The 18,146-nt window shown below is 44.2% G+C and overlaps 1 protein-coding gene across 1 annotated transcript in view; it reads right to left on the bottom strand.

The window, feature by feature from the left end:
• The window catches only part of ADAMTS3 (ADAM metallopeptidase with thrombospondin type 1 motif 3), a 138,900-nt gene that overhangs the window by 23,659 nt on the left and 97,095 nt on the right, over positions 1-18,146 (bottom strand). Inside the window, exons 11-17 of the mRNA XM_035103109.2 lie at positions 17,845-17,958; positions 16,465-16,610; positions 15,436-15,611; positions 13,864-13,997; positions 10,976-11,099; positions 9,099-9,179; positions 1,088-1,251 (exon numbers count right to left, since the gene is read on the bottom strand). Coding sequence (XP_034959000.2) covers positions 1,088-1,251; positions 9,099-9,179; positions 10,976-11,099; positions 13,864-13,997; positions 15,436-15,611; positions 16,465-16,610; positions 17,845-17,958 — 939 coding nt within the window. The remainder of the gene's footprint in view (positions 1-1,087; positions 1,252-9,098; positions 9,180-10,975; positions 11,100-13,863; positions 13,998-15,435; positions 15,612-16,464; positions 16,611-17,844; positions 17,959-18,146) is intronic.

Here is an 18,146-nt window from a genome sequence, read left to right as displayed (position 1 = left end):
GGAGACTCTTGAGAGTCCCATGGACTGCAAGAAGATCAAACCTATCCATTCTTAAGGAAATCAGCCCTGAGTGCTCACTGGAAGGACAGATCCTGAAGCTGAGGCTCCAACACTTTGGCCACCTCATGAGAAGAGAAGACTCCCTGGAAAAGACCCTGATGTTGGGAAAGATGGAGGGCACTAGGAGAAGGGGACGACAGAGGATGAGATGGTTGGACAGTGTTCTTGAAGCTACCAACATGAGTTTGACCAAACTGCGGGAGGCAGTGCAAGACAGGAGTGCCTGGCATGCTATGGTCCATGGGGTCACGAAGAGTCGGACACGACTAAATGACTAAACAACAACAACAATCATTACTGTACTAATTGTAACTGCTCCCTTCCTTTTCAGTCCTTACAGATGATTAGCCATTTTCAGATCCCCCCATAAAAGTGAATGGGGAAGAGAGAGAGCTTCATTTTACACAGAGTAGATCGGAACCCGAATCAAAGATTGAAGCAATACTGTATTTACGTGTAAGCTAAACAAGCTATAGCTTAGGGCCCCACTCTCTTGGGGCCCTCAAAAAAATTTAAAGGGGAAAAAACTGGATGTACATTTCCGAAATATAAGCTAAAAAATAAAATGGGTTTAGATACCTATTAGGTCCATAAATTACTATATAGCATATATTCAACCCACAAAACAGTGACAATTTGTTGTTGACAAAAGACAGCTGGACATATAAAGGGCCCCATTACCTTCAGTAGCTTAGGGCCTCATCAAACCTAAATCCGGCCCTGGATTGAAGTGTAGAGCACAAGGTGATTCAGAAATAGACTGGTATGTATAAAGGGCACAGAGACAGATACAAGGTGGATCTTAAGTCCCATTTATGTTCACCCCAACTATGTATGACTGATGGGTTCCCTCTAGTTTTGAAACTCACAATTTGGGCAGAACAATTTGTCACAACCACATGGCTATGTCCTTGTTGGTTTTGTGAGTGGATCTCCCAAGTTGATACTGCTTGGCATGGAACAGAGATACAAGCCCCGCTGGTCACACAAGAAAACTCTATGAAACAGTAAATGGAGCATGACCTACCAACACAACAATAGCATCATACAGTGGCCCATCCGTCTGAAGGGTTTCTATGTCATCTTCTATGTGGTACTCCCACTCTAAGCCGAGATCAATGAAGGAACGAGAGCCAGATCCCTCTCCTTTGCCATTCAAAATATAGTGACCTGTTGCCTGGTTCTTAACAGCTGGAAGGAACAAAAGCAGAAGTGGTGGCTGATTAATCATTGCAATTAAATTGGGCCATGTCTTCCTTAAAGACTATACAAAAGGCACTTGGACCTTCATTTTGCATTGTTTCGATGCCATGAAATTTGGGGTCTCGTTTAGCGATTCCGATAGGGCAGTAATGTGTTCTGTTTTACAGAAAGCAATCTATTTGATGACATCCTCTGTTTAAAGGGCTGCCCATTCCCAATCCATTTAAAGAACCTTAAGATGGGAGATCATGGACCTTGAAGTTGCCAAGGCACATTTAGCAGACTAGGGTCACCTGTTAAGTCTACCCCACTATGCATTTCTATTTCAATTATAGTAAATATAATAAATGAAATTTAGCCTATACACAATTTGTGCAAATCTGTGTTGTCTTTCCTCCTCCTTTTGGTGATACAGTTCATTTTTTTATTGGCAATGAATAAGCGGCCACCCAGGACCCAGAGCTTCTCAGCTCTGTCTCCCATTATCTAGTGCTTCTTTTTAAGCTTTAATTCAAACCCCGCCCACCCCACTGTGTTCCAGGCGCAATATGAAAGTAGATGTAGCCTCTGCATAGATGGTTTCTCTAGAGCTAATTTGGAAGAACAAAGCAGATTAAAAAATATATAGCAAGGGCAGGTTGGGAGAAGATGAAGGAAAGCACATGCAACGAGAGGCTGGGGTGGCTGGTTTTAGAATTATTTGAAGAGGTCAAAGAAAAAGTGGTGTTCACTGATACTAATACCGTATTGGCCCGAATATAAGCCACACTTTTTTTTCCCAAATTCCAACTGTGAAATGTTAAAGTGTGGCTTATATTCGAATACAGTATTACTACATGGCACCAATGGTGGCTAACCTTTTCAAGAGCACAAGAGAAGCCTGCTGGATCAGGCCAACGGTCCATCAAGTCTTGCAACCTGTTCTCACAGTGGCCAACCAGATACCTGCAGGAGACCTGCAAGCAAGGCCCAAGCACAAGAGCACTCTTCCCTCCTGCAGTTTTCAGTAGCTCACTGCCTTCAATCAGGCACACAGAGCACAGCCATCGTGGCTGGTAGCTATTAATAAAGTGGAACCTCAGTTTACAAACACCTCGGTTTACGAATTTTCGGTTTATGAACACCGCGGACCCATCTGGAACAGATTAATTCACTTTCCATTACTTTCAATGGGAAAGTTCACTTCAGTTTATGAACAGACTTCTGGAACCAATTGTGTTTGTAAACCGAGGTACCACTGTAAGCCATTTGTCTCATATTATTTGAAAGCCATCCAAGTTGGTAGCCATCACAACCTCTTGTGGGGGTGAGTTCCATGGTTCAACATGCCTTTCAGGCTGAGGGCCAAATGTCAAGGGTGAAACCAAAGTGTGTCTTCCTCTTTTTCACATTTAATGGTAAATGTTAGATGCAATTAATAGTTATTCCCCCTCCCTTTCTCCCGTTTACCTTTTGAAAAAAAGATTTCACCATTAATTTCCACCCCTTTCCCCATTAAGCCTTTTAAAACTCATTTCATTATTAATCCCTTTCCCCTGTCACGCCACACTAAATTCATTTCATTATTACTCCTTATTCATTTCATTCCACTATTAATATTCACCCCATTACTCCTTAATAACTTAATTTTATTATTAATTTCCACTCCCTGTCCCCCATGACTCCCAGTTAAATTTGTTTCATTATTATTTTCAAGTGCATTCCCCCCTTAATTCCCTTTTCACTTCACTAGTTTAAACCCCATCGCCCAAGTTCCCCATTAATTTGATTAATGTTCCTTATTCCATTTACAAGTTCTAATATTTGTTATGATCAACCATTATGATCATGGCTCAGTTGGCAGAGCATGAGACTCCTAATATCAGGGTTGTGGGTTAGAGCCCCACGTCGGGCAAAAGATTCCTGCACTTCAGGGGGTTGGACTAGATGAACCTCAGGGTCCCATCCAACTCTGCAATTCTATGATTCTACGTTTTTCTAAAGAGCTATTACATTGGCTGCCCTCTTTCTGCTGCCCTTGTCAGCACTCAGATGTGAAAGAATAGCCCAACCTGGTGAGAATATAATGAATATTGGAGGGAGGGAGCTGCAGTCCGAGATAGGGAAAGAGGCGGTAATGAAACACCAAGATCCTTTAAATGAGGTGAAATTATTGCCATCTTCAAATATATCAAGGGCTGTCAGACGTAGCAAGCTGGTTTTACGCTGCTCCAATGGCCAGGGCCCAAACCAATGGATTCAATTTACAAGAAAGGAAATTCTGATGAAATATTAGGAAGAACTTTCTGGCAGTAAGGGCTATTTGGTGGTGGAAAGGTCTCCCTTGGGAGGTGGTGGACTCTCCTTCCTTGGAGGTTTTTAAGCAAAGGTTGGGTGGCCATCTGTCATGGATGCTTTAGTTGAGATTACTGCATTGTAGAGGGTTGGACTGGATGACCCTCAGGGTCCCTTCCAACTCTACAGTTCTATGATCAGGAGCATTCTGTAGCTTTTGGAGATCAGATCAGATAATAATAATAATAATAATAATAATAATAATAATAATAATAATGATTTTATTTATACCCCACCCTTCCCGGTCCAGAAACCGGGCTCAGGGCAGCTAACAACAAATATAAAACATTTTTTTTGTGTAATAAAATAAAAAAATTCCTTCAGTAGCACCTTAAAGACCAACTAAGTTTTTATTTTAGTATGAGCTTTAGTGTGCATGCACACTTCGTCAGATACACTTGAAACAGAAGCAACCAGACCCTTATATATATTCAGGGGGGGGGTGATGGGAATGGGTGATGGGCTGTGGGAGTGGTAAACCTGTGGATGGCTGTTAACGGCTGCTGATGGCTGCAATAGGTCCTGGGGGGGAAAGCAAGGGCTGAGGCTAAAGAAAGCTTGATCATGCATAATGAGATAAGAATCCTATGTCTTTGTTCATCCCAGGTGGCTCCGTGGTTTTAAGCTTGGTAATGAGTCCCAATTCAGCAATTTCTCTTTCCTGTCTGTTTCTGAAATTTTTCTGTAATAATTTTCTGAAAATTTTCTGTAATTTTTTTTTGTGTAGTTAGTTGTATTATGTGTTGTTTTGGGGTTTATCATGAGGTTCCACACAGGAAGGTGAAAGACAGGTGATTAAAGACCCTTCGTGAGAGGAAGGGAAAGGAATTTCTCTCAGGGTGGGAGACTGGGAGAAGAATGGGAAGCTCCCAGGTGAGAGCTGAGAGGATATGCCACCCTTTGTGAGGGGCAAGGGTTAAAATATATTCTCAATGTTTTATTTTGTTTTGAGTTGTGGATTCCCCCCTTTTTTGTTGTATTTGTAGTATTGTTTTATAGATGTTCCTATAAAATGAATAATTTTTTTTTTAAAAAAAATGACTTAAAAACAACACAAAGTACAACATAAATATAGCATTCCCAGGGCTAACTAGCCAAGTTAGTCCTGCTAAGACCCACAAGGAGACCAGGGAAGTATTTAAATGTGGGGATCCAGAAAGGTTTCTTCATAGAAAAAGGGAAGGGAAAAGGGGATGGAGGATCAGGCTAAATTGAAGGCCAGGCGGAATAGCTCTGTCTTACAGGCCCTGCGGAAGGTGATCAAGTCCTGCAGGGCCCTAGTCTCGTCCACCAGGTCGGTGCCATCACTGAAAAGGCCCTGGCGGAGGATAATTTGACTTCTTTAGGGCCCGGGACCCTTAGGCTGTTATTATTCATGGACCTTAGGGTCCTCTGCGGGACATACCAGGAGAGGTGGTCCCGTAAGTACGAGGGTCCTAGGCCTTTGGCAGCGAAGCTATAAGAAAGAAAGATGCAGATTGCTGAGTGGAGGGTGGATCCCACCAGCTTCAGCCTCGATTCCACCAAGCTCACCTCCTGCCTTCTTACTTGCAACCAGACCATGGGGTGACCCTGGCTGACAGCTTCATTCTCCTTAGCCTCATGATGCCCTTGCAGAACTTACCAGGGAAGAGGCTGGAGACAACACTAGATTTAGTTGCTTCTGCCCATCCCTGGCTCTCTGGCTCCACCTACCGTTGGGCTCTCCGCTGTCCTCCCTATCGGTCCCAACTGGCACCAGCCACCACTGCTGGCGCAGAAATTGTTTCAATGTGCAAGAGGCAGCAGAACGACTCTGGGGGCACTTACCAGCAGTTTGGGGTGCACACACGGCACACACGGCAAAATTTGCAGCTGTTATCTTGTAGAGATGTAACTGGGGAATGTGGCCAATTGGAAAACAGGCTGATAAAAATAATAAAATCCACTGTTGCAAAAAATAGAAATGGAAATGTAGGTGTCCTCAGGGACTACAGTAAACCTTTGAGGAGAGGCTTATCCAGACTGAGTGCATCCCAAGTGTTTAAGTGCTTCGTATGCATTATTGCCTCAGCTCCAATACCTGAGGCTCCAATTGCCTGAGGCTCCAATACTTTGGCCACCTCATGAGAAGAGAAGACTCCCTGGAAAAGACCCTGGTGTTGGGAAAGATTGAGGGCACAAGGAGAAGGGGACAACAGAGGATGAGATGGTTGGACAGTGTTCTCGAAGCTACCAACATGAGTCTGACCAAACTGCGGGAGGCAGTGCAAGACAGGAGTGCCTGGCGTACTATGGTCCATGGGGCCACGAAGAGTCGGACACGACTAAACGACTAAACAACAACAACAACAACAACAACATGCATTATTGCAGCATTCATTGCAACAAGCTTTATGACAAGCCAGGAGGACTTCCATTTCCATATTTCAAATGTGCAGATTAAGGCTGAAAGAATAGTAGCTTGGTCTGCCCACCTAGGGATTTGAACCGGAGACTTCCAGGCTCACAGCTCACCATTGTACAAACCAATGCAAATTTATTCAGAAGTCCCGCTGAATTAAATGCCACTGATTTGCAAACTTGCATACGATTGTGATCTATGCCAGGTCCCTAGCATGGAACACCCTATTTCTTGCTGCTCATTTGGATCAACCAGTTGATCTGTCCACCTCTGTAGACTTGATCAAGTCAAGGGTAACCAAACCAGGAGAGATACATCACATCCATAAAAAGGTAAAGGTAAAAGTAAAGGTAAAGGACCCCTGACAGTTAAGTCCAGTCGCGATTGACTCTGGAGTTGCGGTGCTCATCTTGCTTTACTGGCAGAGGGAGCTGATGTTTGTCTGCAAACAGTTTTCTGGGTCATGTGGCCAGCATGACTGAGCCACTTCTGGCGAAACCAGAGCAGCCCACGGAAATGCCATTTACCTTCCCGCTGTACCTATTTATCTCCTTGCACTTTGACATGCTTTCAAACTGCTAGGTTGGCAGGAGCTGGGACCGAGCAACGGAAGCTCACCCCATTGTGGGGATTCGAACCGCCGACCTTCCGATCGGCAAGCCCTAGGCTCAGTGGTTTAGACCACAGTGCCACCCACATCCCTATCACATCCATACCAAACATTCAAAGTACAATTGGGGCACATTTAAGCTATATGCCTTCACTAAAAAAAAAAATCCCTGGGTTCTATAGTTTATGAAGGATTCTGGGAACTGTAGCTCTGTGAGGTATAAGCTACAGTTTCCAGTTTTTTTGGGTGGTGTATTCATGTTCTTTAAATGAACAGTGTGCATCTCCAGGGGTTTAATGGGTTCTGGAAAGGCGCGGGCATGAAATCTTTCTACCACCCTGTTACCCCTACTTCCTGAGGGACCAGCTTTCCTGGCCCCTCAGTTTTCTTACAGCTTCATGCCTTCTGCATGGCAAATTGATATAGCTCCTCATTCTTCTCCAATTCTGTTGAATAATGATATTATAAAATGGCTAAGCTATTTATTTTGCACCTAAAGGCATAAATAACAGTCTTCTCTTCTGGACATGCTTTCAAGATGAGGACCACCACTTAGTTTAATCGCCTCCCATCTGTGGATCCATTGACTGATCTTCCTCCTAAAATATGCCATTATAGTGAATATCAGCAAATCAACAGTGGACCGAGAGAGAACATCAGCTTTAAAAGAGCTCATACAATGCACATCTGCACCAAAGGAGCATCTTATTGATTTCTCAAAGACCAGCTATTATTTCTTTGAGGGGTTTAGATTTCAGATGGCCGACAAATCATCTGCAATTGTTGGACTTGAAAAAAAATATGAATTGATTCCTCCTGACTGATATTTTTAAATACATGGCAACGTTATGAGACACAAATGGTGGGAAGGTGACTGATGTGCTTTTCTAAAGCTCAGAAGTGCCAGCTGCCATTGCATGATATTACCGATGCCTCAGAATGTAAACTTTTGAATGGAAACATGGGGGGCGGGGGGGGGGGGGCAGGACCCTCTTGGACAAATACCACTTTAAGTGATATAATTCTGCAAAGCACAATTGTGTCTGCATACTCAATACATCAGGCAGAAATGGATTTGAGAAAGCACAATTTAAAACAATAACTCCTTTCTAGCATAGTTAGTGACCTATGTGAAGCAGAAATTGATAGGGCCAGGCCAAGCTCAACCACATGTTTTTAAGCTTCAGTTTTTGGCCAAATTCACTTGCCTGCTCAAATGAAGTGCCTTGGCATGACCTACATGGCAGGAAAGCTGGGTTCATGACGGAATATAAACTCGGCAGGGAGCTGCATCCATTTCTAGCTCTCTGATTCAGGTTACTAAACAGCTTTGCCTCATTCACACATTATATTTCTTTGGTTTGCTATTTAAGCATCTTAGATGTACACCCAGACAGACGGGCTGCAGCAACTGTGATAAAGTAAAGGAGCTCTGGGTCTGTTCAGTGCATGGATGTTGAAAGATTCAGGACAGACTGGAAAGAATTGCTCCTAAACACTTTGCATCATTCAACTACGGATGTTTGCTCCCACAAGAAGTGGCGATGACTACCAACTTGGATGGTTGTAAAACAGGGCCAGACAATGGCTACTAGCCACAATAGGGTTGTTCAACATCCACTGTTGAAGACAGTAGGCCTAAGAATACCAGGAGTTGTAAATCACAAGTGAGGAGAACACCCAGGTACTTCTTGTGAGCTTCCCATGGAAATCTGCTTGGTTATTGTCAGGGATTGGTCTGAAGATGAGGACTGGGTCATACATTCTATGGCAGACCAGCTTCTCTCCGATGGAGAGCTGGAGGGGGAAGAGTCGTCCCCCCCGTCCACAGCGTGTTTAAAAGCAGAGAGAGTGAGAGAGAAGCTGAAAAGCTTAGGGAGGAGTTACCCGGTTTTGAGATAATGACAAGAGAACCAGAAGGGAGGGGGCAGCGACTTGAGAAATCACTTGGGAGTGTGGGGGACCTCCCCCTCACCACAGACTCAGAGGTCCGAACGTATCAGCGAGAAAAGGAATCAGAGGGAGGGAGGAACTTCCTGCTGGCACCCAAAATGCTGCGGAAGTTGGGAGGAGGGTTTAGAGTAGCCAACTGCCCTCCTTGCAGAGAGATGTGTATTTGTGCTCGCAACATGATGCTGTAATGAAAGGACTATAAATCTCTCAACTGCTTGTTAATTCTTATCTGTGAAGTTACCAAAGGGAGATGAGTGCTCTTCAGGCCTGACCGTTCTTGTGAGAACAAGATTCTGGATCCAGCAGGTCTCCTCTTATGTTTTTTTTAACTCTTCCCCATGCTGAATTGAGTTCCACGGGTTATAAAAGTGATAGTGAACCGCAAATAAAATGTCAAGTGAATTGCTCCACAACCTGAACCACAGGAGGTACCACTCAGACTCCCCAAGTGACCAGGGTGATGTCTGCAATGGGTCCTGCTGGGCATCTTCTGGAATGTGGTGTTAGGGCAGAGTTGTTGGCAGCATGGTCAAACCTAAGCAGAGAAGCACTTACCAAGAATGTGAGGGGTAGCCTCGTCTTCTTGGACAGACACATGTCTAGCACCCGGAGGGATGTCAAACATCTTAAGGTAGCCTTTCGCATGTGGAGCAAGGCATTGGGAGGAGGCAGAAGAGAAACAAAAGGAGAGAGAAAAATCATTGCTAGGGTTAGTAGGTTGCAAGAAGAGGTTGGCCCCATTTGCAGAAGAGGTGCATCCATAAACCCATGAACAGTCAACTTAAGGACAAGTAGGTTTGCAATATTGGCGATTAGGCAGCCTTGTATTCCCCATATTTCAATGGGGGGTGGGGGAGGCAATCTCATTGCAAGCCATTTACTTCATTTTGTTCTCTGGGGAACCATATCAATCTGGGTAATTTAGACAAAGCATTTTTGTTTCCTATGTTTTGTAGAATGGAAATAGCAGGACACCAGGGATCATTTACCCCTGTTATCATGTGTCAGTTAGATCCTTTCCAGAATAATAAATACACATTGTTAAGAATTCATTTCTTCCCCGGTGGCTGAGATCAGGCCAGCGGGGCATTTTGTGAAAGCACAGAAGCTGCTGTCGCAAGTCAAATTCAACACCCTAAGAATTTCAGCTTACTGTTTGACAGACTTCAGTGAATCTAGTTCATGGTCAGAATATTGTCAGCTTTCAAGAAGCTCCCATTGGAAGCATAAAATGGTTTGTCTGTGTTTGCTTTTCCTGTAAGTGACTGGTCAGCAATTAGAAGTAATGCAAGAAGAAAAGATGGTTCTGCGGTGGCTATGGATGCCCAAATTTCTGCAAAGAGTCAAAACTTACCCAGAATATTTTTAGATTCTCTGTTTTCAGAAACAGAAACATCACGAGCTCCTTTAGGCAAAGTGAACGCGCCTCTTGTTTTCCCTTAAACAGAATGTCTTTTGTTAGTAATTTAGGGCATGGGAGTCTTGAGTTTTCATTGACTGAGTCTTCATATGAGCGCTTTTTTTTTCTTAATCAATCAAGCATGAATCAGTCTGTTCAACATTCAGTTTGAAAGATTTTTGCACACATTGCAGCAGTTCTTTTTTTTACTTAAAAACATCAAGTCAATGAAAATTAAGACTGTGAAAAATCAATTGGATACTTGCAGATTTCATTTTCCAGAACCTTGAGTTCATTTTGGCACCTCTTGCTTAATTGTTTTCCTGTTGGAAGAGGTTGATTAGATTTTTTTTTCTTGCGATGCCAAACAAAAATGGAATCTAATGATAAATAACTGAGAAACATGATTGTGGAATGGAAAATTAATGCTTCAAACGCTGCCCCAAGGACAAAGACCATCCCCAAACATCAGCTAACAGATTTTTTTTCTGCATTTGCTAGCTTTGCAAATGCTTCAACTGGTGTCTTGAACTTACCGCAAAATGTCTTGGAAATCTTTTTTTAAAACTAAATAAATAAAAAATTGAAGCGTGGCATGCTGTTGTGCTGTGGATCATTCACAAGCTCAGTTTAAAGGTCTGCAAATCAGTTTGAAATTTCCATTTCCAGTTGCTTCAGATGGTTGCACGAAATGACTCCAAATTGTTGTGCAGACTGGAATCCGTTTAACACTGATGCTGGACTCCAACAGCTTCAGTCTGTGAGGCCAATAGTCAGGTAGTGTATGATGGTAGCTAAGAGTCCAACAACATCTAAAGGGTTACAGGCTGGCTGCCCTGCTGTGACCCGTATTAAACCAATTCCAGTCCACATGAACATTTGAAGTCAGTTCATGTGAACATTTGCAATCATGGTCAAAGCACTTCATGTTAAGATTTAGGCTTTCAGCACCTTTTCTCCTCTGCAGAGGTGAAGGACAACATTGGAAACTAATGGTAATATGGAAGAGTCATGGAGGTAGAGGTATCCCTACCAGGTTTCTTAGGGATTCTAGTGAAGGTCCCTTTGATCGTCCGGCAGTGAGAGTTATCTCCCCCGCATACTCCACACTTGTCTTCAGCTTTGTTGGACCCGATTTCCTTGTCGCAGCCCACTTTCTGCAAAAAGAGATGTTCACCGTATCATCAGAGCAGAGAATCAGGGGAAGCATTGTTTGGAAATGAACACAATCAAATGCACAGGTCAAATTTGCAACTCCTAATATATTTTTTCCCAATGAAAGTGCAGGTGTTATGTGTGCTCCACAACAGCAAGTTGTGATACCACACATCTAATACAGTTTCTGGCAGATCTTTACATTTGTCACCCAAAAAGAAAAGGAAGTGGGGAGCAAGTCTCTGGTTCAGTGGTTGGGAACCTTCAGCCATGAAGTGTAATTAGGCCCATGAGGCTATTTCAGCCAAGACATGCTGACCTGCTTTGCAGGTTTGATGGGCAAAAATGTGACTGGGCTAAAAAGGGGTTTGCAGGCCCAAAGCACTTTGCACTGGGCTTTCAAACACCAACGAATGGCTTTGCAAGCACCAGCAGAGGATGTCATTGTGGTATCAGGTGATTGAAAGGTGAGGGGCTCCACCCACCTATCAAACCTGGCCCAGGGGCGGGGAGATAAGGATTCAGGCCCCCAGCTGGATTCAGTTCTCCATGCCTGCTCTAGTTTATATGGCCGAGTAAACTTCAGGGACTCAAAAGCAATTTTGGCAGTTCAGGAGTTACTCTGCACAATTTACTGCATCCATTCATGACTTGCAGAAGCCAGGTAAATTCTGGTCTTACAGAATATACTTATGCAGATTGTGGAATTCCACATTTCCTGGCAAATAATTTTTGGAATCTGTTCAAAATTTTGGTGTCATTTTCTTCAATGGGTTACATCTCAGGCATAACCATTGGAAGTTTTAAGCAGAGATGCTGGCAAAATTCTTCCAGCTCAGGGCCTCAATGAGTTTCAGGTACTTGATAATGCTTGCTTCAAAGGAGAAGTGAGCACCAGAAGCTCCCATGTTCTTCTCCAGATCAGATTAAAATCCAAGCTGGAGAAGATTTCCTGCCTATCCCTCTTTGAAAAGCACCTCACCAAAGCTGGGTGGCAGTGGATCAAAATCTACCTGCTTCAGGGGACCACCGTACCCCAGACCAAAATTTTCTGGGCTCAGCTCTTCAAAGCACTTCCATGGCTTCTCTGCTGCTTTGTTAAGGGGGTGCTTTCAGAAGTACCCCTCAGAATATAATAATAATAATAATAATAATAATAATAATAATAATAATAATAATAATTTATTATTTATACCCCGCCCATCTGGTTGGGATTCCCCTGCCACTCTGGGCGGCTTCCAACTAGGATTAAAATACATCAAATATCACAGATTAAAAACTTCCCTAAACAAGGCTGCCTTTAGGTATTTTCTAAATGTCAGGTAGCTGTTTATCTCTCTGACCTCTGATGGGAGGGTGATCCACAGGGTGGGTGCCACTACCGAGAAGGCCCTCTGCCTGGTTCCCTGTAGCTTTGCTTCTCGCAGTGAGGGAACCGCCAGAAGGCCCTCAGCGCTGGACCTCAGTGTCCAGGCAGAACGATGAGGGTGGAGACGCTCCTTCAGGTATACTGGACCGAGGCCGTTTAGGGCTTTAAAGGTCAGCACCAACACTTTGAATTGTGCTCGGAAACGTACTGGGAGCCAATGTAGGTTTTTCAAGACCAGTGTTATGTGGTCTTGGCGGCCGCTCCCAGTCACCAGTCTAGCTGCCGCATTCTGGATTAGTTGTAGTTTCCGGGTCACCTTCAAAGGTAGCCCCACGTAGAGCGCATTGCAGTAATCCAAGCGGAAGATAACCAGAGCATGCACCACTCTGGTGAGACAGTCTGCAGGCAGGTAGGGTCTCAGCCTGCGTACCAAGTGGAGCTGATAAACAGCTGCCCTGGATACAGAATTAACCTGCGCCTCCATGGACAGCTGTAAGTCCAAAATGACTCCCAGGCTGCGCACCTGGTCCTTCAGGGGCACAGTTACCCTGTTTAGGACCAGGGAGTCCTCCACACCTGCCCGCCTCCTGTCTCCCACAAACAGTACTTCTGTCTTGTCAGGATTCAATCTCAATCTGTTAGCCGCCATCCATCCTCCAAATCCAGCTGCCAAAATGAGAGGAGCTGAGCTTTAGACCCCCCATCCCCAGAAATGTCAGGGGCAATTATTCAATGCAAAGCTGTAACAAAGAAACACACAGGGAGGAAAACATTGCTGGCAACTGAACATGAGACCTTCTCTCATAAAAGAATTTTGTCCTTCACCCTCTCCAATTAAAAGTCACACTATGTTTATGTGACAACAGCCCCACGGATACTACTAGCCCAGAGATGGGAAGAAGAAAGAGTCCCTACCGAAGGGGAATGACAAACTAAGCTGATGGACTACACCGAAATGGCAAAGCTGACTGGAAAGCTCAGGAACTAAGAGAACAAAAAACTTTTTGAAAGAATGGGGAAAATTATAATTTATTTAGGAGACCACTGTAAGCAGATGAGATCATTAGCAGGATTTTAACCTCACTTGCAACGTAACAAACAGTATGGATAACGTGGATGGATACAAAATATAGATTACAAAATAATACACAGTTGAAAATGTTGACAATAGGACCCATTGGAGGGGATGGGGGGAAGTCTCGAGATTCAGAGAAATCTCTTTATATGGATATGTATTTGGTATTATTATAAACTTATATTTGTAAAATCAAATAAAAACGATTTCAAAAAAGAAGAAGCCACGCCATGTATATTTGACTGAACACGTCTTGCAAGGTCTTTTGTGAACAGCTCCAGCTAAAAAGAGCAACTGGGATGGTCAGGAAGACCTCACTCACCACACATTCCCCACGCACACAGATGCTGAAGGGGTCTTTGTATGAACAGCGAGTCCCATCATGGGTGAGTTGTTTCATGTAGGCAACATCTCCCGTCTCTCTGGATTGGCAGTAGAGTTGGCATCTTTTGGTAGCTACACGGTGTAGAAATGTGGACAGAATATGTGCCCAAACCCGTGAACAATTGTTGGATTACACAAGCAGCACATACCACATTCACATCAATCCTTCAAACTACTTTAAACCATCATGCTTTTCCTCAAAGAATTATGGGAGATGCAGTTTCTTGATGGTGTTGAGAGTTGTTAGGAGACCCTTGTTCTGCTCCCAGAGCTACAATTCCCAGGGTGGTTTAACAGCAATCCCTCTGGCCCTGATTCAGTTTGGGACCCAAAATCATGGCCAGGTCAGATCAAGGCCCAATCAGGATTACTGAAATGAGCCCTGGACCGAACCAGAAGGCACCTAATATAAATACAATTACAGTAATACCTTGGAAGTCCAACAGAAACCGTTCCAGAAGTCTGTTCGACTTCCAAAACATTCAAAAACCAAAGCACGGCTTCTGATTGGCTGCAGAAAGCTCCTGGAGCCAATTGGAAGCCGCAGAAGCCTCATTGGACGCTTGGCTTCCAAAAGAATGTTCAAAAGCTGGAACATTCACTTCTGGGTTTCGATCATTCGGGAGCCAAAATGTTCAAGAACTAGGCTGTTTGAAAACCAAGTTGCGGCTGTATTGAACAGCCCTAATATAAATACAATAAATGACTAAAGCTACCTTTCTAGCTATCTCTCTATCATCTCCCTAGTCTCAGCTTTCCGAGCACGCTTAGTTGTCAGAGAAGCTATAAAGGGTCACTATGAAAGCCTCTTTTAGGCCAGGCTCATCTTTAATCAAAGGAGATCAATCTGTGCTACACGAAAGACTTGAGTTGAGTTGGTAGACTAAAGATCTAACAAAATTCCTTCCCTAGTTATATTTAACCAGTCACTGCGTTTTGTAATAGTTCTGGTTATTAATGCTCAAGAGAAGAATTTATTATTGAGAAGTGGCTTTTGGATGGCTTCCCTAAAGGTAAAGGGTAAAGGGGCCCCTGACCATCAGGTCCAGTCGTGTCCGACTCTGGGGTTGGGGCGCTCATCTCGCTCTATAGGCCGAGGGAGCCGGCGTTTGTCCGCAGACAGCTTCCGGGTCATGTGGCCAGCATGACTAAGCTGCTTCTGGCGAACCAGAGCAGCACATGGAAACGCCATTTACCTTCCCGCTGGAGCGGTCCCTATTTATCTACTTGCACTTTGATGTGCTTTTGAACTGCTAGGTGGGCAGGAGCTGGGACCGAGCAACGGGAGCTCACCCCATTGCAGGGATTCGAACCGCCGACCTTCTGATCAGCAAGCCCTAGACTGTGATTTAACCCACAGCGCCACCTGGGTCCCTATGGCTTCCCTACTGGAGGGAAAAGAGTTGGTGGAGGGGAATGAACATTGCCCATCTGCTATTTGTTCTTCTTTCCCAACTCCTTTGCAACGTTCAAAACAGCTCTTTGCAGAAGAGGACCGACCATCACTTACCATCAGGATGTTCATAAGGCAGCCAGTGGTGTTTACTGCTCTGGTACTCAAAATGTGAGTTGCGTTGTTGACACTGCTGGGCTCGGAAGTCTTCGTGATGTTTTGGACATTCCTCCATGTTGCACAACTGGTACTCAAAGTTGACGCCGGCACAATCCTGACCCCCGTTAAGAGGCCTTAATGGGGAGAAACGAGGCCTGATTAGAATGCTTGAAGGTAACTTTATCATATGTGGTAGACTTGTAAAGTGATAAAAGCTTTCTGGCAGATGAAATGAAATGGAGAGGGGAAAAAAATGTTTAAGATCACTTTTGTTCAGAAACCAGAAGCTTTCTTATTAGGAATTTCAGGTATCAACATTCCAAAGGAACAGAAAAGACTTTTCATGTATGGAGGAACAACTGTGCTGAAATGGCAAAACTGACTGGAAAACTCAGAAACCAAGAGGACAAAAACTTTATAAAAGAATGGGAAATTTTTATAAGAAGTTATTTAGGAGACCACTGTAAGCAGATGGAAACAGTGGCAGGGTTTTGAATTCACTTGTAGTGTAACGATTACCATGGATAATATGGATTGATATAAAAGTTAGAGTATGGAAGAATATGCTGTTCTAAAGGTTCAAAATGGGACCCCATGCAGGGGGTGTGGGGAAGTCCTGAGATTCGGAGGAATCAATGTATATGGATAGATGTTTGGATTTTTATAACTTTGTATTTGTGAAACCAAATAACAACGATTTCATAATAATAATAATAATAATAATAATAATAATAATAATAATAATAATAATAATATGCTTGGGGCTGGGTCTAAGCTGGATCGGATCCCAGCCCCCCACTCTCTCCCCTTCCAGACCACAAACCCCATTGATCCATCTCTACACCTGTCTGGCTTTTGACTCAGGGAGTCCTGAGTAGTTTTTCTTTCGAGCCACTGACTATAGTGCTCATCAGAGGGCACCCTCCTTATATCCACCCTGAGATGTTGTGCGCGCAAAAGGTCGCAGGAGAAGCGCCGCCGACTTACGCAGGATTGTTGCATAGTCTCGTTCTAAAGCGAACGCCGGTTCCGCATGTCCGAGAGCAGGAGCCAAATTTCGTCCAGGCTCCCCAGCTGCCATCCTGCTTCAGCTGGTTGGTGTTTTTCCACATGCAGTGACCTTTGTAGCACCACTAAGGGTAAAGTGAGAAATGAGACAAAAAAATAAACAAATTAGACCCTCTGAAGTCGCCCTGATCTCTTAACCTGAACTCCTTATTTTAATTGTTAAAACGAGAAGAACATTGCTGGATCAGGCCAGTGACTCATCTAGTCCAGAATTCTGTTCTCACAGTGGCCAATCAGATGTCCGCGAGAAACCTGCAAGCAGGATCCGAACAGAAGAGGACTTCTGCCTCCTGTGGTCTCCAGCAACTGGTATTCAGAAACCTTGCTGCCTCCAAGGGTGGAGGCAGAGCATAGCCATTGTGGCTTGCAAGTTATCACAAGCCCTCTCCTTCATGGTTTTTGTCTAAGCCTCTGTATTTTAATGTATCAATGAAATTGCTTCACGGTGTATTTTAATGGTGTGTTGTTGTTTCTGTTAGCATAACTGAGTTTGTACTTAATTAATAATTAATTAACAGTTAATTAATTACCCCAGTCCATGCCTTCAGGATAGGGTCTCTATCAATGGTCTCCCATGGTTCGGATGCATGGGTCATACTCATTAGGAGCTGTGCATTCATTAGGTAAAGGTAAAGGGAAACCCTGACAATTACAGTCATGAACGACTCTGGGGTTGCAGCGCTCATCTTGATTTACAGGCCGAGGGAGCCGGCGTTTGTCCGCTTCCACAGACAGTATTTCCGGGTCATGTGGCCAGCATGACTAAGCCACTTCTGGCGAAGCCAGAGCAGCGCACGGAATCCCCGTTTACCTTCCCGCCATAGCGGTACCTATTTATCTACTTGCACTGTGTGCTTTCGAACTGCTAGGTTGGCAGGAGCTGGGACTGAACAACGGGAGCTCACCCTGTCGCGAGGATTCAAACCGCCAACCTTTTGATCGGCAAGCCCAAGTGGTACAGTGGTTTAACCCACAGCGCCACCCGCGTCCCTGTGCATTCATTACCGGAGGCCTAATTCTGTGAAAAAGCCACACATAGTTGAAATCAGACAGATCTGCTCCCGTTGGTGAATATCTTTTTATTTATTTATTTTATGCAAGCATTCTAATGCAAGCATTTTCTGATTTGGTGGTTCGTTGAAACAGATTTTATCCTTTGTATCTCCTCTTCTGTAACCTCACCTTAAGCCACTGAAAGCTGCTGTGGTGTATAAGGAGTTGGAAATAAATAAAAAACACCTCTGCATCTCTCTGCCCTGAAATGTATTGGGACATGTAAACTTGAAGATACATACTCACTTTACTGGGTGCACATTCCGTTCCATCCAGTGGGGGCCCCTTCTTTGTCTTGCAGAAGTAGGGGTTGTCCGGATGGCTGCACCACAACTGTTTACACGGGTCGAAAGTTCGGAACTAGAAAAAGGGAGATGCCTGGATAAGTTTTTGATCTCAGAGAATTATAGTATTGTGGAGTTGGAAGGGACCCCAAGGGTCATCTTGCTCAACCCCCTGCAATGCAGGAATCACAACTAAAGAATCCCTGGTGAATGGACACCCAACCTCTGTTCAGTGGCAGAGGAAGCCACTCCGGCACCCGGAGC

The sequence above is a fragment of the Zootoca vivipara genome, chromosome 9, assembly GCF_963506605.1.
Source record: "Zootoca vivipara chromosome 9, rZooViv1.1, whole genome shotgun sequence".
NCBI lineage: Eukaryota > Metazoa > Chordata > Lepidosauria > Squamata > Lacertidae > Zootoca > Zootoca vivipara.
This window is presented reverse-complemented; position numbering and strand designations above follow the sequence as displayed.